Here is a 25,394-nt window from a genome sequence, read left to right on the forward strand (position 1 = left end):
AATTAAAATATTAATTGATTCAATAAATTTGTTAATCAATTCGGAAATAATTTTCAATTACAAACGTGATTGAATTTTTTTCCGTTTCCAATTACATATGTGATTGATCCAATCACCTTTGTGATTGAAACTGAATAATTTTGAGCAATGGAAAGAGAACAAGAGAATGGGTATTCATTCAACAATTTATGATGGAGAGATCAGTCTGTGGAAGTAACTCGTAACGAACGGTTGGGTTTTTGTTTTTCGCGTAAATTGAAAAACATGATTGGCGACATTCTGTCTGCTGCATTCAAAATGTGTGCATAAATATTTTGAACGCAACAACAAATCATAGCAAAGGGTTGAAATAAATAAAGTGTGCAACAACAAACGGACACGTGGTAAAGGTTTGAACAAAATATATGACAGAACGCATTTGAAATTACCTGTGTTTGTGTTTTGTGGTATTGTAAAAATGGAAAACTATCTACGTTTATTGAAGGTAAGAAATTGTAAAATGTGAATACCGTTTTCCATTGAAGCCTGTTTACATTAAACGGACTAAAATAATATATTTTTTATTCATTTCTTTTAGTTACCAATTTTATTTCGTGAAATTGACCAATCAATCCCATCAACTCCATCTTTTTATCAAATATAGAATAATATGTTTGCAATAAAAAAGTGGGTACCGTATTGATCTTTTAAAATTATAAATTTTTTTCACTTCTAGTTTTCTTAAAACCAAGAGCGGTATGGCTTTGTTGGAAGATTCACCTTAAAGTTGCGAAGTAGCGTTGGCATTAAATTGCATTTTTGTTTTACCTGCCTTTTTCAGTTTGAACTCAAGTAGAGAGCAGTATATCTGGTATATAAACTAATGAGCTGAATTATGTAATGGTAAAAAAGTTCTTTCTTTTGGATTTAAAAATATGAAAAATATCCGATAATAATAAAAATATGTATTTTCCATTTATATTTTTTCTATTTCCAGAATTTGCAAAGTATCATCAATATAATACCAAATATTACATTGCTTTCCAATTATTTTTGTCTTTGATTGGTTCAAATTTTAATAGACGATTTTAATGTGTGGAAATTTTGGAAAGGAATTGTTACTAAAATTAAATTACCGAGCTCCTTAATACACCTTTTTATGCTAAAAGACTACAACTGCAAAAGAAGATTATAAATCTGCAACCTGGAACTAAGAATTGAACTTGATATTCTATGCAGGTAATGTTTTACAAAATTAACTTTTAATTGAACAAAATTAAATTCGAATTATTCTGTTTACTTTCAGAAAAACTAATTTAGCTTACAGGCTGCTGAATTATTGGAAATCTAGGAGCATCTACATATTAGAAGGAACATGCTAACATGGTTATTATTATAAGGAAGATAATGATTTATATAATTTATTTTTTCACCCTATAGTTGTTATTGATAGTAGTTGTATTTGTAAGTTATGTTAGAACAAAACACAAATGACAAGAACCAAATTTATTTGCCTATTGCATAATTCAAAAAATAATAAAATATTAAATATGTTTTATAAGAAACACATATTTTCTTTTATTTCAAAAGAAAAAAACTAAATACGATTTTGGGTTCGCAATATATAAATTTTTTGATCGAAATTTATAGCCAATTTCAATTAATTATTTAATTGAATGAATCAAATAGTTGATTGATTTTTGTCGCGAAATTAATTAAAATTTTAATTGATTCAATTAAAACTGTGATTGAATTTTATGCTAAAAATCAATCACGTTTTTAATTGATTCAATCACACAATTAATTGATTCCGTGACAAAAGTCAATTAAATTTTTAATTAAAAATCGTGTTGGTTTTCAATCAAAATGGGTGATTGATACTATCATTTTCGTGATTGAAGACATTTCAATTAAAAAAATGATTGAATCCGCGATTTTCGTGATTGAAATCAAAAAAATTTTTTTTGTGTGTAGACAACTTTAGCCAGGGGGGGGCTACAGTCCCTCTATCGATACTACTGTTACAATATAAGTTTTCAATTTCGGGGGGGGGGGGGGGCTAAATATACTCTGGAGGGGTCTAAACCTACCTCTCAGAAGCCTTTCAACGTTTATGCACCGATTATATGATACCCTATGCTGGAAAATTTTACACTCGATTGACTTTATATTCGTATTTGGTTCCTTTCCACTAGTAAAAACAATAAACCTCGTAATATTAACCAGGGCTGTGAAATCGACTCCGGAGTCGACTCCAGGTGGTGTACGTAAATCTCATTTTAACAGTATTTCAACTGTAGTTTTAGGGTTTAGTGTACCAAAAATAGACCGATATAAAGGGTGATACGGTCAAAATTTGGTCTAGGGAAAACGCGTGTAAATCGGTGAAATCGCTTATTTAAAAAATCAAATTAAATTTCTATTTCAAGTTCAATTAGTATAACATTCAGGAAAAATATTCAGTTAGGCTTTCGCTTTTCCAAATCCGAATTGCCGGGCCTCACGCTTGACACCTGCTATCAGATTTTGTACAGCCACCTTGTCCACCTTCATCGCCGCAGAAAGCCAGTTTGCCTTGAACTGCTGCTCGCCCTTAGCAGTTTTTTTGGTCTTCTTTAGGTTCCGCTTGACAATAGCCCAGTATTTCTCAATTGGGCGGAGCTCTGGAGTGTTGGGAGGGTTCTTGTCCTTGGGAACCACCTGCACGTTGTTGGCGGCATACCACTCCATGGCCTTTTTACCGTAATGGCAAGATGCCACATCCGGCCAAAACAGTACGGAACAACCGTGTTTCTTCAGGAAAGGCAGCAGACGTTTATTCAAATACTCTTTCACGTAAATTTCTTGGTTGACAGTCCCGGAAGCTATGAAAATGCTGATTTTCAAGCCACAGGTACAGATGGCTTGCCAAACCAGATATTTCTTTACGAACTTTGACAGTTTTATGTGCTTGAACATATCTGCTACCTTTTCCCTTCCTTTTGCCGTATAAAACTCCTGTCCCGGAAGCTGCTTGTAGTCGGCTTTGACGTAGGTTTCGTCGTCCATTACCACGCAGTCAAACTTCGTCAGCATCGTCGTGTACAGCCTCCGGGATCGCGCTTTGGCCGTCGTATTTTGTTTATCATCGCGATTTGGAGTCACTACCTTCTTGTAAGTCGATAGTCCGGCTCGTTTTTTGGCTCGATGCACGGTTGTAGACGATACACCCAGCTTATTTGCGGCATCTCGGAGAGAGAGGTTAGGGTTTCGCTTGAAACTACCGGCAACTCTCTTTGTCGTCTCAGCGGCTTCCGGTTTTCGATTTCCCCCCGATCCAGACTTCCTGGCTGTCGACAAACGTTCCCCAAACACTTCGATTACATTTGTAACGGTTGATTTGGCAACTTTTAGCGATTTTGCCAGCTTTTCGTGCGAGTAGCTCGGATTTTCGCGATACGCGAGCAAAATTTTGATACGCTGCTCTTCTTGCTTGGACGGCATTTTGACAAGTGAAGAGTGAATTCCAAAATCAAAATAGGAGCAACATTCTACACACACACACCTTCAAAATGAGGGGTGTTCAGGTTTTTTAAATGGAAATTTGAAAGAAATACGTCAAGTTTATATTGATCAAATTGTGACCGTATCACCCTTTAAGTATTCTATTTTGCCATATGTGTTTAACAGGTTGGCTGATAAGTCCCCGGTCTGACACATAGATGGCGTCGCTAGTATTAAATGCATATTATTCTTATATAGTACCAACCTTCAAATGATTCGTGCCAAAATTTGACGTCTGTAAGTGAATTAGTTCGTCAGATAGAGCGTCTTTTGTGAAGCAACTTTTGTTATTGTGAATTTCGTGTTTTGATAAAAGACTGTTTTCTGAAGGGAAAAAATACGGTGGAAGCAAACACTTGGCTTGATAATGAGTTTCCGGACTCTGCCCCAGGGAAATCAACAATAATTGATTGGTATGCAAAATTCAAGCGTAGTGAAATGAGCACGGAGGACGATGAACGCAGTGGACGCCCGAAAGAGGTGGTTACCGACGAAAACATCAAAAAAATCCACAAAATAATTTTGAATGACCGTAAAATGAAGTTGATCGAGATAGCAGAGGCCTTAAAGATATCAAAGGAACGTGTTGGTCATATCATTCATCAATATTTGGATATGCGGAAGCTCTGTGCAAAATGGGTGCCGTGCGAGCTCACATTTGACCAAAAACAACGTGTTGATGATTCTGAGCGGTGTTTGAAGCTGTTAACTCGTAATACACCCGAGTTTTTCCGTCGATATGCGACAATGGATGAAACATGGCTCCATCACTACACTCCTGAGTCCAATCGACAGTCGGCTGAGTGGACAGCGACCGGTGAACCGTCTCCGAAGCGTGGAAAGACTCAAAAATCCGCTGGCAAAGTAATGGCCTCTGTTTTTTTTTGGGATGCACATGGAATAATTTTTATTGATTATCTTGAGAAGGGAAAAACCATCAACAGTGACTATTATATGGCGTTATTGGAGCGTTTGAAGGTCGAAATCGCGGCAAAATGGCCCCATATGAAGAAGAAAAAAGTGTTGTTCCACCAAGACAACGATGGCAAAAATTCATGAATTGGGCTTCGAATTGCTTCCCCACCCACCGTATTCCCCAGATCTGGCCCCCAGTGACTTTTTCTTGTTCACAGACCTCAAAAGGATGCTCGCAAGGAAAAAATTTGGCTGCAATGAAGAGGTGATCGCCGAAACTGAGGCCTATTTTGAGGCAAAACCGAAGGAGTACTACCAAAATGGTATCAAAAAATTGGAAGGTCGTTATAATCGTTGTAGCGCTTTTGAAGGGAACTATGTTGAATAATAAAAACTAATTTTGACAAAAAAAAATGTGTTTTTCTTTGTTAGACTGGGGACTTATCAGCCAACCTTTTATATGATATTTAACAACCATGCCAAAAGTGGTCCATATCAGTCCATAATCATATATAGCCCCCATATAAACCGATCCCGAGATTTGGTTTTGGAGCCTCTTTGAGGAGCAAATTTCATCCGAGTCAGTTGAAATTCGGTACATTGTGCTAGTATATGGCCGTTAACAACCTCAGATAAATCGATCCCCAATCACACAAAAATTGGTCCATATCAAGTTCTTAATTGTATATAGCCCCCATATAAGCGACCCCCATATTTAGGTTAGGTTAGAATAGGTGGCAGCCCGATGTATCAGGCTCACTTAGACTATTCAGTCCATTGTGATACCACATTGGTGAACTTCTCTCTTATCACTGAGTGTTGTGAGGACCCCCATATTTCAATTCTGACTCTCTACGTACCGTGCAAAAGTCCATATCGTCCATATACCTTTTTTGTCTAATATACTCGTATACCACGTATGGACTAACTCACAATTTAGAAAACGATGTTAAGAAGTTTTAGGATACCTTGCCATCGGTAAGTATTACCACAACCCAAGTAATTCGATTATGACAGTCTTTCGTAGAAGTTTCTATGTAATCCATGGTGGAGGTATATAAGATTCGGCCTGACCGAACTTACGGCCGTATACACTTGTTTTCAAGTAAGACATTTTAATGACATATTTCCATTTATACAATGAACATGTTATTTTAATTTAAATTATTAATTTTTATGTCTATCTTACAGGCGGCAAGTCATCATCTGTCTTAGCTTTTCCAGGCACATTTTACATTAGGTCTGTTTTCTTATGGCACTAAGTAGCAAAGCAGTCGTCATGACTCCTTTTGAAGTTGTGCCTCTAGAAGAATTTCCCAATCTTACAAATCTAAAACGCTACACAGAAAAAAAAAAACATGGACATTTTTCCAATTAAAATTTTAATTGAGTTTTAAACAAGTATATACGGCCGAAAGTTCGGCCAGGCCGAAGCTTATGTACCCTCCATCATGGATTGCGTAGAAACTTCTTCTAAACACTGCCATCCAGAATCGAATTACTTAAGTTGCGGTAACGCTTGCCGATGGCAAGGTATCTTAAAACCTCCTAACACCATCTTCTAAATTGTATGTAAGTCCATACGTGGAATATATTAAATCAAAAAAGATCGATCCAATACGTATATAATTCAGTTTGACAAAGTAGACATAAAATTTTTACAAAATTTTCAACAGAAATAAAATTTAAAAAAAAATTTTCTATAGAAATAAAATTTTCACAAAATTTTCTATAGAACTAAAAATTTTGACAAAATTTTCTATAGAAAGAAAATTTTGACAAAAAATTCTACAGAAATAAAATTTTAACAAAATTTTCTATAGAAAAAAGCTTTTGACAAAATTTTCTATAGAAATAAAATCTGGGTAGATTATTTTTGGCTCGAGTGGCAACCATGATTATGAACCGAATAAAATTTGAACAAAATTTTCTATAGAAATAAAATTTTGACAAAATTTTCTATAGAAATAAAATTTTGACAATGATGAAAATTTTATTATGAACCGAATAAAATTTTAACAAAATTTTCTCTAGAAATAAAATTTTGGTAGATTATTTTTGGCTCTAGTGGCAACCATGATTATGAACCGATATGGACCAATTTTTGTGTGATTGGACCAATTTTGGTATGGTTGTTAGCGACCATATACTAACACCACGTTCCTAATTTGAACCGGATCGGATGAATTTTGCTCCTCCAAGAGGCTCCGGAGGTCAAATCTGGAGAATGTTTTATATGGGGGCTATATATAATTATGGACCAATATGGACCAATTCTGCCACGGTTGTTAAAGATCATATACTAACACCATGTTCCAAATTACAACCGGATTGGATGAAATTTGCTTTTCTTTGAGGCTCCGCAACCCAAATCTGGGGATCGGTTTATATGGGGGCTATATATAATTATGGACCGATGTGGGTCAATTTTTGCACGGTTGTTAGAGACCATATACCAATACCATGTACCAAATTTCAGCCGGATCGGATGCAATTTGCTTCTCTTTGAGGCTTCGCAAGCCAAATCTGGAGATCGGTTTATATGGGGTCTATATATAATTATGGACCGATGTGGACCAATTTTTGCATGGTTGTTAGAGACCATATACCAACATCATGTACCAAATTTCAGACGGATCGGATGAAATTTGCTTCTCTTTGAGGCTCCGCAAGCCAAATCTCGGGATCGGTTTATATGGGGGCTATATATAATTATGGACCGATGTGGACCAATTTTTGCATGATTGTTAGAGACCATATACCAACACCATGTACCAAATTTCAGCCGGATCGGATGAAATATGCTTCTCTTAGAGGCTCCACAAGCCAAATCTGGGGATCGGTTTATATGGGGGCTATATATAATTAAGGACCGATATGGACCAATTTTTGCATGGTTGTTAGAGACCATATAGCAACATCATGTACCAACTTTTACCCGGATCGGATGAAATTTGCTTCTCTTTGAGGCTCCGCAAGCCAAATCTGGGGATCGGTTTATATGGGGGCTATATATAATTATGGACCGATGTGAACCAATTTTTGCACGGTTGTTAGAGACCATATACCAACATCATGTACCAAATTTCAGCCAGATCGGATGAAATTTGCTTCTCTTTGAGGCTCCGCAAGCCAAATCTGGGGATCGGTTTATATGGGGGCTATATATAATTAAGGACCGATATGGACCAATTTTTGCAAGGTTGTTAGAGACCATATACCAACATCATGTACCAAATTTCAGCCGGATCGGATGAAATTTGCTTCTCTTTTAGGCTCCGCAAGCCAAATCTGGGGATCGGTTTATATGGGGGCTATATAAAATTATGGACCGATGTGGACCAAATTTTGCAAGGTTGTTAAGGACCATATACCAACACCATGTGCTAAATTTCATCTAGATCGGATGAAATTTGCTTCTCTTTGAGGCTCCGCAAGCCAAATCGGGGGATCGGTTTATATGAGGGCTATATATAATTATTGACCGATATGGACCAATTTTTGCATGGTTGTTAGCGACCATATACCAACACCATATACCAAATTTCAGCCGGATCGGATGAAATATGCTTCTGTTAGAGGCTCCACAAGCCAAAGCTGAGGGTCCCTTTATATGGGGGCTATACGTAAAAGTCGACCGATATGGCCCATTTTCAATACCATCCGACCTACATCGATAACAACTACTTGTGCCAAGTTTCAAGTCGATAGCTTGTTTTGTTCGGAAGTTAGCGTGATTTCAACAGACGGACGGACGGACGGACGGACGGACATGCTTAGATCGACTCAGAATTTCACCACGGCCCAGAATATATATATACTTTATGGGGTCTTAGAGCAATATTTCGATGTGTTACAAACGGAATGACAAAGTTAATATACCCCCATCCTATGATGGAGGGTATAAAAATATTCATTTAAATGTTTAATTGATTCAACAATTAATTAAAACAAAAATCAATCATATAAATTAGTTGTATCAATTAATTTTTTAATTGATTTTCGTGATTGATTATCATTTCTGTGATTGAAGACAATAAATATTTTTTCATTCACAATGAAATTCCTATTGTGATTTAAAGATTATTATAATATATCCATCAAAATTTGCCTTAATAGTATATTTTTATTGAACCCCAGTACAATAATGTTCTCACACTTCAGCAAACTTCATAGCCTTTAACACAAAACACACCTATTATTTTCGATTCAATTTAGTTTGAAACACTTAACAATTATCACCCACCCTCACGCTATCGTCCCATGGAATGATGGACACTTGCAAGAATTATGGCACTTTAGTTGCGGAAATTAATAATTAAGGTACTCCGGAGTCCTTTGAGACAAAACGGGTCAAAGGTGACATACATACAAGAAGTCTTGTGTAATGGTATGAGGAGAGCAAAGCATTACGAATGAAATGGTGAAACAACAAGTTGTTGGCTAAATGCAATTGTATTAAGTTCATGGTAAATTGACTTGTTGGTCATAACGAAATGACAGTTTTTACGAGTTTTGTTCTGAGAGCTTTGTGAAAGTCAATGTGTATTAGGGTGGAGTATTACAAATAAAGAAAACAAATGAGGTAGAAAAAGAATATGGAGATGGATTTTGACATATTTAAGAGAGGGTTTCAAAAATTTTCTATGGAAATAAAATTTTGACCAAATTTTCTATAGAAATAAAATTTTGACAACATTTTCTGTAGAAATAAAATTTTGACAAAATTTATATAGAAATAAAATTTTGTCGAAATTTTCTATATAATTAAAATTTTCTCGAAACTTTCTATAGAATTAAAATTTTGTCGAAACTTTCTATAGAATTAAATTTTTGTCGAAATTTTCTATAGAAATAATGTTTTCAAAAAAAAACTTCTGTAGAAACATTGAAGAAATTTTCTATAGAAATAAAATTTTGGCAAATTTTTCTATAGAAATAAAATTTTGACAACATTTTTTATAGAAATAAAATTTTGGCACATTTTCTATAGAAATAAAATTTTGTCGAAATTTTCTATCGAAAAACATTTTTACAGAATTCGACAAATTTTTTTGGAAATAAAATTTTTAGAGAATTTGACAAAATTTTCTATAGACATAAAATTTTGACAAAATTTTATACAGAATTGCAAATAAAATTTCAACAAACTTTTTTAAGAAATACAATTTTGACAAAATTTTTTTTAGAAAATAAAAATTGAACAACACTTTCTATAACAATAAAATTTTGACAAAATTCTTTATAGAAATTTTGGCAACATTTTCTATAGAAATTAAAATTTGCCGAAATTTTCTACAGAAAAAAATTTTGACAAAATTCTCTTTTGAAAGAAAATTTTGACAATACTTTCTATAGAAATACATTTTTACAGAATTTGACATTTTTTTTTTTTTGGAAATAAAATTTTTACAGAATTTGACAAAATTTTCTATAGACATAAAATTTTGACAAAATTTTACAGAATTGCAATTTTGCCCAATTTTTCTATAGAAATAAAATTTTGTCGAAATTTTCTATAGAAATAAAATTTTGACAACATTTTTAAAAGAAATAAAATTTTGACAAAATTTTTAAAAGAAATAAAATTTTGACAAAATTTTTTTTTATAAAAATTGAACAACATTTTCTATAAAAATAAAATTTTGACAAAATTCTTTATAGAAATTTTGGCAACATTTTCTATAGAAATTAAATTTTGCCGAAATTTTCTATAGAAAAAATTTTGACAAAAGTCTCTTTAGAAAGAAAATTTTGACAATACTTTCTATAGAACTAAAATTTTTACAGAATTTGACAAGTTTTTTTTTTTGGAAATAAAATTTTTACAGAGTTTGACAAAATTTTCTATAGACATAAAATTTTGACAAAATTTTATACAGAATTGCAATTTTGGCCAATTTTTCTATGGAAATAAAATTTTGACAACATTTTTAAAAGAAATAAATTTTTGAAAAAATTTTTAAAAGAAATAAAATTTTGACAAAATTTTTAAAAGAAATAAAATTTTGACAAAATTTTTTCAGAAATAAAATTTTGACAAAATTTTCTGTAGAAATAAAATTTTGACAAAATTTATATAGAATTAAAATTTTGTCGAAATTTTGTATAGAATTAAAATTTTCTCGAAATTTTCTATAGAATTAAAATTTTGTCGAAATTTTCTATAGAATTAAAATTTTGTCGAAATTTTCTATAGAAATAAAGTTTTGAAAAAAAACTTCTGTAGAAACATTGAAGAAATTTTCTATAGAAATTAAATTTTGACACAATTTCCTATAGAAATAAAATTTTGACAAAATTTTTAAAAGAAATAAAATTTTTACAAAATTTTTAAAAGAAATAAAATTTTGACAAAATTTTCAAAAGAAATAAAATTTTGACAAACTTTTTTCAGAAATAAAATTTTGACAAAATTTTTTTTAGAAAATAAAAATTGAACAACATTTTCTATAAAAATAAAATTTTGACAAAATTCTTTATAGAAATTTTGGCAACATTTTCTATAGAAATAAAATTTTGTCGAAATTTTCTATAAAAACAATTTGACAAAATTCTCTATAGAAAGACAATACTTTGACAATACTTTCTATAGAAATAAAATTTTGTCGGAATTTTCTATAGAAATAAAATTTTGACAAAATGTTTAAAAGAAATAAAATTTTAATAAAATTTTTAAAAGAAATAAAATTTTGACAAACTTTTTTAAGAAATAAAATTTTGACAAAATTTTTTTAGAAAATAAAAATTGAACAACATTTTCTATAAAAATAAAATGTTGACAAAATTCTTTATAGAAATTTTGGCAACATTTTCAATAGAAATTAAATTTTGCCGAAATTTTCTATAGAAAAAATTGTGACAAAATTCTCTATAGAAATAAAATTTTTACAGAATTTGACAAATTTTTTTTTTTGGAAACAAAATTTTTCAGAATTTGACAAAATTTTATACAGCATTACAATTTTGTCCAATTTTTCTATAGAAATACAATTTTGTCGCAATTTTCTATAGAAATAAAATTTTGACCAAATTTTTAAAAGAAATAAACTTTTGACCAACTTTTTTAAGAAATAAAATTTTGACAAAATTCTTTATAGAAATTTTGGCAACATTCTCTATAGAAATTAAATTTTCCCGAAATTTTCTATAGAAAAAATTGTGACAAAATTCTCTATAGAAATAAAATTTTGACAATACATTCTATAGAAATAAAATTTTTTACCGAATTTGACATTTTTTTTTTTGGAAATAAAATTTTGACAAAATTGTATACAGAATTACAATTTTGGCCAATTTTTCTATACAAATAAAATTTTGTCGAAATTTTCTATAGAAATAAAATTTTGACAAAATTTTTAGTTATTTATTTACAAAATTAGACTTATAGTATAATATAAGAATAATATTACAATAGTAGCATTGGCTACAGAGGACATCAGCTAAGACAAACTTTTTAAAAGAAATAAAATTTTGACAAAATTTTTAAAAGAAATAAAATTTTGACCAACTTTTTTAAGAAATAAAATTTTGACAGTTTAAAAAAAAAAAATAAAAATTTTACAACACTTTCTATAAAAATAAAATTTGGACCAAATTCTTTATAGAAATTTTGGCAACATTTTGCCGAAATTTTCTATAGAAAAAATTTTGACAAAATTCTTTATAGAAATAAAATTTTGACAAAATTTTATACAGAATTACAATTTTGTCCAATTTTTCTATAGAAATACAATTTTGTCGAAATTTTGTATAGAAATAAAATTTTGATAAACTTTTTTAAGAAATAAAATTTTGACAAAATTTTCTATAAAAATAAAAATTGAACAACATTTTCTATAGAAATAAAATTTTGGAATGGTGGAAGAACAAGTTGTTGGCTAAATGCAATATTGGAAAGTCCATAGTAAATTGTCTTGTTGATCATAACGAAATAGCAGTTTTTAATTTTAATATTTTGACCAAATTTTCTATAGAAATAAAATTTTGACAACATTTTCTATAGAAATAAAATTTTGACCAAATTTTCTATGGAAAAAAAATTACAAAATTTTCTATAGAAATAAAATGTTCACAAAATTTATATAGAATTAAAATTTTGTCGAAATTATCTGTAGAAATAAAGTTTTGAAAAAAATTTCTATAGAAATAAAATTTTGAATTAATTTCCTATAGAAACAAAATTTTGAAGAAAGTTTCTGTAGAAATAAAACTTTTTGACCGAATTTTGACCGAATTTTCTATGGAAAAAAATTTGACAAAATTTTCTATGAAATAAAATGTTGACAAAATTTATATAGAATTAAAATTTTGCCGAAATTTTCTGTAGAAATAAAGTTTTGAAGAAAATTTCTATAGAAATAACATTTTGACACAATTTCCTATAGAAACAAAATTTTGAAGAAGGTTTCTGTAGAAATAAAGTTTTGAAGAAAATTTCTATAGAAATAAAATTTTGACACACTTTCCTATAGAAATAAAATTTTGAGAAAATTTTCTATAGAAATAAAATTTTTTAGAAAGTTTCTGTAGAAATAAAACTTAGAAGAAATTTTCTATAGGAATAAAATTATGACACAATTTCCTTAAGAAATAACATTTTGACAAAATTTTCTATAGAAACAAAATTTTGACAAAATTTATATAGAATTAAAATTTTGTCGAAATTTTCTGCAGAAATAAAGTTTTGAAGAAAATTTCTATAGAAATAACATTTTGACACAATTTCCTATATAAATAAAATTTTGACAAAATTTTCTATAGAAATAAAATTTTGACAACATTTTTTATAGAAATAAAATTTTGTCGAAATTTTCTGTAGAAATAAAGTTTTGAAGAAAATTTCTATAGAAATAAAATTTTGACACAATTTCCTATATAAATAAAATTTTGACAACATTTTTTATAGAAATAAAATTTTGACAACATTTTTTATAGAAATAAAATTTTGGCAAATTTTCTATAGAAATACAATTTTGTCGAAATTTTCTATAGAAATAAAATTTTGACAACATTTTCTATAGAAATAAAATTTTTACAAAATTTTCTATAGAAATAAAATTTTTACAAAATTTGACAAATTTTTTTTTGGAAATAATTTTTTTACAGAATTTTACAAAATTTTCTATAGAAATAAAATTTTGACAAAATTTTCTATAGATATAAAATTTTGACAACATTTGCTACAGAACTAAAATTTTGAAAAAGTTTTCTATAGGCATAAAATTTTGACAAAATTTTCTATTGAAATAAAATTGTGACAAATTTGCTATAGAAATAAAAATTTTACAGAATTTTCTATAGAAATAAATTTTTGTCAAAATTTTTTAAGAAATAAAAAAAGTTTACAAAATTTTCTTTAGAAATAAAATTTCTACAAAATTTTCGATAGAAATAAAATTTTCACAAAATTTTCTTTATAAATAAAATTTGATAAAATTTTCTATAGAAATAAAATTTTGACAAAATTTTCTGTAACTATAAAAGTTTGAGAAAATTTTCTATAGAAATAAAAATTTGACTAAATTTCTATAGATGGACTTATTTGTATTTCCTGGACATTTCCCAATCGCCCCCCTTTACACCTCACCTTATCCTCTAATATATCCCATTGCCATGTTTAGAAAACAATTAAAAAACAATTGCCTTCAACGGGCAAAAATATAGTGCAAAACAAATGGTCGAATTGGCTACCAACCGAGTGGTGTTTTGGTTAAACCATGAACACAAAGATCTCCATGAATCAGTTGTAGGTGGATACGCGTCAGGTACGGTTGTTTCACGAAAAAATCGGAAAACTAACAAAATAAAAAGGAATTTACAAAAAAAAATGAATTTGCTATCTCCTTTCGCGATTACCTTACTACGACCATAAACAAAATTTTACATAGCAAACTATGTCAACTATCGACATTGCCATCATTATCCCATCCTTTAAAATAAACAATACAAAGTGGCCATAATTAATCCCCAAGCCCAAGTGAAAGAATTTCGAAGGTAGTTCCATACAATAACGTCATTAAAAGGGTGTGCGATATTTTATGAGAATTTCACCAACGGTTGAATAGACGAAATGGCGAATGCCATAAAGGCTAAAGGAAAGTGAAGGATTAACGCAGTTTTCCCTTTAGTGCAAATATCACTGTGTGAGTGTGTGTGTATGCGGTGGCGAGTGAAATTCAATACAAAAAAATGTTTATATAAAATGTTTAAAAATTACAAAAAAAAAAATAATAATGAATTTCAATTTCAAAGCATGTCGGAAAATTGACTACACAGAAAAAAATTTAAAAATACATTTAAAAATTTACAAAAAAATGAATTAATATTGAGCAGTTCATAGATTTTTTTGCTTAGAGTTTTTAAGTAAAATCAAATTATTCAAGCAAACATTTCAAAAAAATTTAAAAAATTTTAAATTGATAAAAAATTAGAAAATAAAAAATATATATATAATGAATTTCAATTTCAAAACATGTGGGAAAATTGAATACGCAAAAAAATAAATAAATATACATTTAAACATAAACAAAAAATTGAATCAATATTGAATGATTCATAGTTTTTTTTTGCTCCAAGTTTTTAAGTAAAACCAAATTGTTCAACTATTTAAGCATTTCTAAAAATTAAACAAAATTTTAAATTAATGAAAGTTAAAAGAGAATTTCGTCTTAAAGGTAGCCTTAGTGCAATTCTCCGAGTGAATTTAAATATAAAAACATTTATATACTGACTCGCAAAAAAAAATTTCAAAGTACACAAAAATTGGAAAAATTGGATCGCTCATAGAATTTTTTGTCAAAGAGCATCGCGTGCTTCGAGTTTTTCAGCAAAATCAATTGATTGAAGATGGCGAACAGTGTTACCGTTGAGATGTTCTAAAAAGTGGTACGAAAGGTGTCACTCGCAATAAAAATGGCATAATTATATAAAAAAAACTGGTAAATTTACCCATCACACACAGAGAATGAATATGACCACCTCAAACATATATTCAAATAGCAAAATGTTATTTCGGGACGGTGGAAATGGAACATTTTTGACACCAAAATGTAACTTTCTCGGCAAACATATACATGGTTGCCGAAATCGGATAATAATTTCTGAGAAAATAACATGGTTGCGACAAACATATTCCAAGTTCACCGTCCAAAAATAACATTTTGCCTTTAAAACATGTTTGGGGTGATATTCATATTCCTTCTCTGGGTGCAATTTACAGAGTGGCTGATATATAATTCAATCAACTTCAGGTTGTTATAATTTCCACAGAGCTCGTCTGAAAGCCGAAAGATTTATTCCAGTGACAGTTCATTTTATTCTTAACAAGCTTACAAAAGCATTTTGATCTATTACATGGCAACCAGAAACAATCTTATTCGTGATGGAATTCAAGCGTGATAGTGTGTTGGCTTTATAATTCACTAGAAAACCACAAGTGGTTATTATACCTTAACCATTTGAATGGAAACAATTTTTTTTGTTTCTTGTAGCATCGTTACCGTGAGTGATACTGGCAGTTTTGCATCGCGTTCAAAAGGTGAACAAAAAATTGATAAAAACACCAGAACTAATCCGTAAAGCGAAGACCAGTAGAAAACATTCTGAACATATCGCCAGAACGGATGCAACACATATAAACAAATTAGCTTGGTAAAAGGCCATTGAAGTTGCCAAAAGTGCAGGAATTCACCGATGCACAAAATAAGTTCGAAAGGGAAGACCCATTTTCGCCTTAGATTCGCCAGCACTCAAATAACAAAATTTCTACATAAAATTTTGTCACAATTTTATTTCTATAGAAAATTTTGTGAAAATTTTAGTTCTATACAAAATTTTGTCAAAATTTTAGTTCTATAGAAAATTTTGCCAAGATATTAGTTCTATAGAAAATTTTGTCTAACTTTTAGTTCTGTAGAAAATTTTGTCAAAATTTTACTTCTATAGAAAATTTTGTCAAAATTTTAGTTCTATAGAAAATTTTGTCTAATTTTTTTTTGGAAATTTTTGTCTAACTTTTAATTCTGTAGAAAATTTTGTCTAAATTTTAGTTCTGTAGAAGATTTTGTCAATATTTTATTTCTAAAGAAAATTTGTCAAAATTTTATTTCTATAGCAAATTTTGTCAAAATTTTGTTTCTGTAGCAAATTTTGTCAATTTTTTGTTTTTTGGAAAATTTTGTCTAACTTTTAGTTATGTAGAAAATTTTGTCTAAATTTTAGTTCTGTAGAAGATTTTGTCAATATTTTATTTCTATAGAAAATTTGCCAAAATATTAGTTCTATAGAAAATTTGTCAAAATTTTATTTCTATAGCAAATTTTGTCAAAATTTTAGTTTTATAGAAAATTTTGTCAAAATTTTAGTTCGATAGAAAATTTTGTCAAATTTTTTGTTCTATAGAAAATTATGTCAAAATTTTAGTTCTATAGAAAATTTTTTCAAAATTTTAGTTCTATAGAAAATTTTGTCAAAATGTTAGATCTATAGAAAATTTTGTCATAATGTTAGATCTATAGAAAATTTTGTCAATATTTTTTTTTTTGGAAATTTTTGTCTATCTTTTAGTTCTGTAGAAAATTTTGTCTAAATTTTAGTTCTGTAGAAGATTTTGTCAATATTTTATTTCTATAGAAAATTTGTCAAAATTTTATTTTCATAGCAAATTTTGTCAAAATTTTATTTCTATAGTAAATTTTGTCAAAATTTTAGTTCTATAGAAATTTTTATCAAAATTTTAGTTCTATCGAAAATTTTGTCAAAATGTTAGATTTATAGAAAATTTAGTGAAAATTGTTTTTTTTTGGAAATTTTTGTCTAACTTTTAGTTCTGTAGAAAATGTTGTCTAAATTTTAGTTCTGTAGAAGATTTTGTCAATATTTTATTTCTAGAGAAAATTTGTCAAAATTTTATTTTCATAGCAAATTTTGTCAAAATTTTATTTCTATAGCAAATTTTGTCAATTTTTTGTTTTTTGGAAAATTTTGTCTAACTTTTAGTTCTGTCGAAAATTTTGTCTAAATTTTAGTTCTGTAGAAGATTTTGTCAATATTTTATTTCTATAGAAAATTTGTCAAAATATTAGTTCTATAGAAAATTTGTCAAAATTTTATTTCTATAGCAAATTTTGTCAAAATTTTAGTTTTATAGAAAATTTTGTCAAAATTTTAGTTCGATAGAAAATTTTGTCAAATTTTTTGTTCTATAGAAAATTTTGTCAAAATTTTAGTTCTATAGAAAATTTTTTCAAAATTTTAGTTCTATAGAAAATTTTGTCAAAATGTTAGATCTATAGAAAATTTTGTCATAATGTTAGATCTATAGAAAATTTTGTCAATATTTTTTTTTTTGGAAATTTTTGTCTATCTTTTAGTTCTGTAGAAAATTTTGTCTAAATTTTAGTTCTGTAGAAGATTTTGTCAATATTTTATTTCTAGAGAAAATTTGTCAAAATTTTATTTTCATAGCAAATTTTGTCAAAATTTTATTTCTATAGCAAATTTTGTCAATTTTTTGTTTTTTGGAAAATTTTGTCTAACTTTTAGTTCTGTCGAAAATTTTGTCTAAATTTTAGTTCTGTAGAAGATTTTGTCAATATTTTATTTCTATAGAAAATTTGTCAAAATATTAGTTCTACACAAAATTTTGTCAAAATTTTAGTTCTATAGAAAATTTGGTCAAAATTTTAGTTCTATAGAAAATTTTGTCAAAATGTTAGATCTATAGAATTTTTTTTTTTGGTTCTGTAGGAAATTTTGTCTAAATTTTAGTTCTGTAGGAGATTTTGTCAATATTTTATTTCTATAGAAAATTTGGCAAAATTTTATTTGTATAGCAAATTTTGTCAAAATTTTATTTCTATAGCAAATTTTGTCTTACTTTTAGTTCTGTAGAAAATTTTGTCTTACTTTTAGTTCTGTAGAAAATTTTGTCTAAATTTTAGTTCTGTAGAAGATTTTGTCAATATTTTATTTCTATAGAAAATTTGTGAAAATATTAGTTCTACAGAAAATTTTGTCAAAATTTTAGTTCTATAGAAAATTTTGTCAAAATATTAGTTCTATAGAAAATTTTGTCAAAATTTTAGTTCTATAGAAAATTTTGTCAAAATTTTAGTTCTATAGAATATTTTGTCAAAATTTTAGTTCAATAGAAAATTTTGTCAATTTCTTTTTGGAAAAGTTTGTCTAACTTTTAGTTCTGTAGAAGATTTTGTAAATATTTTATTTCTATAGAAAATTTGTCAAAATTTTATTTCTATAGCAAATTTTGTCAAAATTTTAGTTCTATAGAAAATTTTGTTAACATTTTAGTTCTATAGAAAATTTTGTCAAAATGTTAGTTCTATAGAAAATTTTGTCAAAATTTTTGTTCTATAGAATATTTTGTCAAAATTTTAGTTCTATTGAAAATTTTGTCAAAATTTTATTTCTATAGAAAATTTTGTCATTTTTTTTTTGAAAAATTTATCTAACTTTTAGTTCTATAGCTAATTTTGTCAAAATTTTAGTTCTATAGAAAATTTTGTCAAAATGTTAGTTCTATAGAAAATTTTGTCAAAATTTTAGTTCTATAGAAAATTTTGTCAAAATTTTAGTTCTGTAGAAGATTTTGTCAATATTTTATTTCTATAGAAAATTTGTCAAAATTTTATTTCTATAGAAAATGTTGTCAAAATGTTAGTTCTATAGAAAATTTTGTCAAAATTTTAGTTATATAGAATATTTTGTCAAAATTTTATTTCTATAGCTAATTTTGTCAAAATTTTAGTTCTATAGAAAATTTTGTAAATTTTTTTTGGAAAATTTTGTCTAACTTTTAGTTCTATAGAAAATTTTGTCAAAATTTTAGTTCTATACAAAAATTTTAACAATTTTTTTTGGAAAGGTTTGTCTAACTTTTACGTCTGTAAAAAATTTTGTCTAAATTTTAGTTCTGTAGAAGATTTTGTCAATAGTTTATTTCTATAGAAAATTTGTCAAAATTTTATTTCTATAGCTAATTTTGTCAAAATTTTAGTTCTATAGAAAATTTTGACAAAATTTTATTTCTATAGCTAATTTTGTCAAAATTTTATTTCTATTGAAAATTTTGTCACAATTTTAGTTTTATAGAAAATTTTGTCAATTTTTTTTTTTTTTGGAAAATTTTGTCTAACTTTTAGTTCTGTAGAAAATTTGTCAAAATTTTAGTTCTGTAGGAGATTTTGTCAATATTTTATTTCTATAGAAAATTTGTCAAAATCTTATTTCTATAGAAATGTTTGTCAATATTTTAGTTCTATAGAAAATTTTGTCAAATTTTATTCCTATAGAAATTTTTGTCAAAATTTTATTTCTGTAGAAATTTTTGCCAAAATTTTCTTTCTATAAAAAATTTTTTAAAAATTTTATTTCTATAGAAAATTTTGCCAAAATTTTCTCTCTATAAAAAAAATTTATTGCTGTAGAATTTTTTTAGGAAAGTTTTTACAAAATTTTATCTCTATAGAAAGGAAAATTACTACTTCTACAATGGTCTTATATAGTATGATCTTAAACGATAAAAAATTAAAGGAATTGACTTGATATTTTTTATATCAAAATTTAATTTCTATTAAAAATTTGTTTTCTATAGGAAATCAAGATTTTGTTTCAATAGAAAATTTTTTTAAAATTTTACTTCTATAGAAAATTTTGTCAAAATTTTATTTCTATAGAAAATTTTGTCAATTTCTATAGAACATTTTGTCAAAATTTTATTTCTATAGTAAATTTTGTCAAAATTTTAGTTCTATAGAAATTTTTATCAAAATTTTAGTTCTATCGAAAATTTTGTCAAAATGTTAGATTTATAGAAAATTTAGTCAAAATTGTTTTTTTTGGAAATTTTTGTCTAACTTTTAGTTCTGTAGAAAATGTTGTCTAAATTTTAGTTCTGTAGAAGATTTTGTCAATATTTTATTTCTAGAGAAAATTTGTCAAAATTTTATTTTCATAGCAAATTTTGTCAAAATTTTATTTCTATAGCAAATTTTGTCAAAATTTTAGTTCTATAGAAATTTTTATCAAAATTTTAGTTCTATAGAAAATTTTGTTAAAATTTTAGTTCTATAGAAAATTTTGTCAAAATGTTAGTTCTATAGAAAATTTTGTCAAAATTTTTGTTCTATAGAATATTTTGTCAAAATTTTAGTTCTATTGAAAATTTTGTCAAAATTTTATTTCTATAGAAAATTTTGTCATTTTTTTTTGAAAAATTTATCTAACTTTTAGTTCTATAGCTAATTTTGTCAAAATTTTAGTTCTATAGAAAATTTTGTCAAAATGTTAGTTCTATAGAAAATTTTGTCAAAATTTTAGTTCTATAGAAAATTTTGTCAAAATTTTAGTTCTGTAGAAGATTTTGTCAATATTTTATTTCTATAGAAAATTTGTCAAAATTTTATTTCTATAGAAAATGTTGTCAAAATGTTAGTTCTATAGAAAATTTTGTCAAAATTTTAGTTATATAGAATATTTTGTCAAAATTTTATTTCTATAGCTAATTTTGTCAAAATTTTAGTTCTATAGAAAATTTTGTAAATTTTTTTTGGAAAATTTTGTCTAACTTTTAGTTCTATAGAAAATTTTGTCAAAATTTTAGTTCTATACAAAAATTTTAACAATTTTTTTTGGAAAGGTTTGTCTAACTTTTACGTCTGTAAAAAATTTTGTCTAAATTTTAGTTCTGTAGAAGATTTTGTCAATAGTTTATTTCTATAGAAAATTTGTCAAAATTTTATTTCTATAGCTAATTTTGTCAAAATTTTAGTTCTATAGAAAATTTTGACAAAATTTTATTTCTATAGCTAATTTTGTCAAAATTTTATTTCTATTGAAAATTTTGTCACAATTTTAGTTTTATAGAAAATTTTGTCAATTTTTTTTTTTTTTTGGAAAATTTTGTCTAACTTTTAGTTCTGTAGAAAATTTGTCAAAATTTTAGTTCTGTAGGAGATTTTGTCAATATTTTATTTCTATAGAAAATTTGTCAAAATCTTATTTCTATAGAAATGTTTGTCAATATTTTAGTTCTATAGAAAATTTTGTCAAATTTTATTCCTATAGAAATTTTTGTCAAAATTTTATTTCTGTAGAAATTTTTGCCAAAATTTTCTTTCTATAAAAAATTTTTTAAAAATTTTATTTCTATAGAAAATTTTGCCAAAATTTTCTCTCTATAAAAAAAATTTATTGCTGTAGAATTTTTTTAGGAAAGTTTTTACAAAATTTTATCTCTATAGAAAGGAAAATTACTACTTCTACAATGGTCTTATATAGTATGATCTTAAACGATAAAAAATTAAAGGAATTGACTTGATATTTTTTATAGAAAAATTTATCAAAATTTAATTTCTATTAAAAATTTGTTTTCTATAGGAAATCAAGATTTTGTTTCAATAGAAAATTTTTTTAAAATTGTACTTCTATAGAAAATTTTGTCAAAATTTTATTTCTATAGAAAATTTTGTCAATTTCTATAGAAAATTTTGTCAAAATTTTATTTCTATAGAAAATTTTATCAAAATTTTATTTCTATAGAAAATTTTGTCAAAATTTTATTTCTATAGAAATTTTTGTAAAAAATGTATTTCTATAGAAAATTTGTTCAAAATTTTATTTCTATACAAAAATTTTTCAAAATTTTATTTCTATGGAAAATTTTCACAAAATTTTATTTCTATAGAAATTTTTGTAAATATTGTATTTATATAGAAAATTTTGCCAAATTTTACTTCTATGAAAAATCTTGTCAAAATTTTATTACTTTAGACAATTGTGTAAAAATGTTATTTTTATAGATTTTTTTAATTCTTTTTCTATAGAAAATTTTATTTCTTTAGAATACTTTACCAAAATTTTATTTTTTATAGGAAGTTTAGTCAAAATTTTATTGCTATTGAAAATTTGTCAAAGTTGGCTCTAACAAACACCAGGAATGGGACAAAATACCAGAGAGCCAATTTCGTGCAGCGTGTTATCGCTTTTTTTCGCCGTTTTAATGCCATAATCTGTGCCACAGGTAGACAATTCGAAGAAATCCAAATTTGATGTTATTACTGACATTTTTGCATTTGAACAATTAAATTAAAAACAAAAACTAAAGCATTTTACTTTGTTGGATTACATATCAGCCACCCTCTAGATAACAATCAATTTAACCTAACCTAACTATCAATATATGGTATATCCATTTAATTGAAAAGCATACCACGAAAGTTAATTTTAACCTGCTATAGAAAATATTCGCAGCATACTTTTAGGCGGTTCATGTATACACTGAAATTTTTTGAAAGGTAGACAGGGGATTAGCACAATATGATAAAACGGCGACACAAAAGTGTCAAAACTTTCAAAAAACTGTCAAATGCGCCACTAAATTAAAACAACGGTAACACTGCTGTATGTATACACAAAGAACATTTCATTAAAATTGGACTCAATGAATTTGCTTTCCTTAGAAATATGAAAATGTTCATTAATAGTATGAATCGTAATTAAATCTAAAATTCTTTACATTACTGAAAATTGCATTGCATTTACGGCATTGCTTTGTTGGCTCAATTTCTTTATTATTACCAAACTTTTTCTACCAGTGTAAACAATCGTAGAAAATAATTGAAAAATTGCAAAAGTTGAGACCTGCGGCTAGCCAATAGTAAATCAAACCCCAAACAAAATAAACACCAAGCAAATAAAAACATTCGAATTTTATTTCATGTCGAACATTTCGATATTTCATTGTAGGCACAGCACGCATTTAAAAACAAAAATTAAATAAACCAAACAAATTATTGGGTGGGCGAAAAGAGGCCGAAGAAAATCCAAATTTACAATGTTTTCCCCACGAAAATCAATACAAATCAAAATCAAAGGCATCTCCATCAATACCTTGATAATATACGCTCTCGTAAAGCAAATCGTCGAGCCTACGACGATGCTAGCAATGGGCCAATATCCATGCCCTTTCATTGACACGGTCAATATAACCGGAAGCTATCCACATGAGGTTCAAATTGCAGTGAATACAGATAATGAGCCGATTACAAATCACAGCTATATCTATAAATGGATGGTGGTGCCTCCCGATTTGGTAGCCATTTATGATTTTGTTGTGGTCAATGGACAACGTGTACCCAGTCCCAAACATCTAAGGGCCTGTGTTTGTAAACTGAAGCCGTGCATTCGTTTCTGTTGTCCAGCTGGATTCTATTACAATCTTCCAAATAATTCCTGCGTGGGATTGCCCTCGAATAATGATACGACTCTCATAGATCCAGACGATATGCCCGTACATTTTCGTAATGGTTCAGTGTTACAGGTCAATGCATCATCGCATTTTATTGTGAACATTGGAGTCCCCTGTGACACAATGCGTGTTGTCCTCAAGGATAATCGTCAAGTGGAATGGCTTTTGTATGATAATGGTTCCATAATGCATAAACAACATAGCTTTCCACGTCACTATTGCTACACCCCATTGTCATGGCGTAAGGATAAAGAAAAGGACGAGGAAAATTCCATGTGGCATTGGGAACCACTGACATGTGTTGCCACCAGACTGCCTTTCATACTTGGAGTACGCGAATGGACGTATGCCATATGTGAGTATATATTTTATAATGATCAAATAATTTTTTTTTTATTTTATTTTGTATATCATTTGTTGGGGATTTAATATAAAACACATGGCACCCTATCCGCATAGAAATAAAATTTTGACACAACTTTCCATAGAAATAAAATTTTCTATAGAAATAAAATTTTGACAAAATTTTCTATAGAAATGAAAAATTTTTATATAGGAATAAAATTTTGACCAAATTACCTATAAAAATTAAATTTTGACAACATTTTCTATAGAAATAAAAATTTGAGAAAATTTTCTATAGAAATAAAATTTTGACAAAATTTTGACAAAAATTTGACAAAATTTTCTAAAGAAATAAAATTTTGAAAAAATTTCCTATAAAAATAAAATTTTGACAAAATTTTCTATAGAAATATAATTTTGACAAAATTTTCTATAGAAATAAAATTTTGACAAAATTTCTAAAGAAAAAAGATTTTGACAAAGTTTTCCATAGAAATAAAATTTTAAGAAAATTTTCTATAGAAATAAAATTTTGAAAAAATTTTCTATAGAAATAAAATTTTTACAAAATATTCTATAGAAATAAAATTTTGACAAAATTTTCTAAAGAAATAAAATTTTGACAAATTTTTAGAAAATTTTCTATAAAAATAAAATTTTGACAAAATTTTCTATAGAAAGTTCAAGTGTGGTTCATTGTTGGGTTTAATGAACTGCCTGAATTTATTCTGATAATTGGTTGATAGTTTTGCTGCAAGTAGAGGATGCTGAAACGTGCGTCCATCCAACCACCTTGCAGTCTATACGGCTTTGCCCAAATAAATTTGACAAACATTCTTTTTCTTTGTTGGTTAAGCTACACTTGTAGTTTAGTCAATGTATGATTTTAAGCTGCAATAAAAACAACAACAATGCGAAATAAAATGTTTACAAAATGTTTATAGAAATAAAATTTTGACAAAATTTTCTAAAGAAATAATATTTTGAGAAAATTTTCCATACAAATAAAATTCTGACAAAATTTTATTTCTATAGGAATACAATTTGGACAAAATGTTCTATAGAAATAAAATTTTAACAAAATTTTCTATATAAATAAAATGTTGAAAAAAAATCTATATAAATAAAGTCTTGAAAAAATTTGCTATAGAAATAAAATTTTTACAAAATTTTCTATAAGAATAAAATTTTGAAAAAATTTTCTTTAGAAAAAAATTTTGGAAAAATTTTCTATAGAAATATAATGTTGACAAAATTTTCTACAGAAAAAAGATTTTGACAAAATTTTCTATGGAAATAAAATTTTGTCAAAATTTTCTATATAAATAAAATTTTGACAAAA

At 27.1% G+C, this 25,394-nt stretch overlaps 1 protein-coding gene and 1 long non-coding RNA gene across 3 annotated transcripts in view; both read left to right on the forward strand.

Moving 5' to 3' along the window:
• The first annotated feature begins 831 nt into the window (after positions 1–831).
• Positions 832–1,458, forward strand: LOC142237116 (uncharacterized). The gene is made up of 3 exons (XR_012722350.1): positions 832–882; positions 977–1,218; positions 1,286–1,458. It is a non-coding gene; the product is annotated as an uncharacterized LOC142237116 (long non-coding RNA).
• Positions 1,459–14,195: 12,737 nt separating this feature from the next.
• The window catches only part of mthl8 (methuselah-like 8), a 42,014-nt gene continuing 30,815 nt past the window's right edge, over positions 14,196–25,394 (forward strand). The window contains exons 1-2 of one of the 2 annotated variants that reach the window (XM_075306291.1): positions 14,196–14,582; positions 23,206–24,062. In XM_075306291.1, the coding sequence (XP_075162406.1) occupies positions 23,294–24,062 (769 nt within the window). In that variant the 5' untranslated portion in view covers positions 14,196–14,582; positions 23,206–23,293. The remainder of the gene's footprint in view (positions 14,583–23,205; positions 24,063–25,394) is intronic. The other variant, XM_075306292.1, reaches the window with a different exon arrangement.

The sequence above is a fragment of the Haematobia irritans genome, chromosome 4, assembly GCF_050003625.1.
Source record: "Haematobia irritans isolate KBUSLIRL chromosome 4, ASM5000362v1, whole genome shotgun sequence".
In the NCBI taxonomy this organism is placed as follows: Eukaryota; Metazoa; Arthropoda; class Insecta; order Diptera; family Muscidae; genus Haematobia; species Haematobia irritans.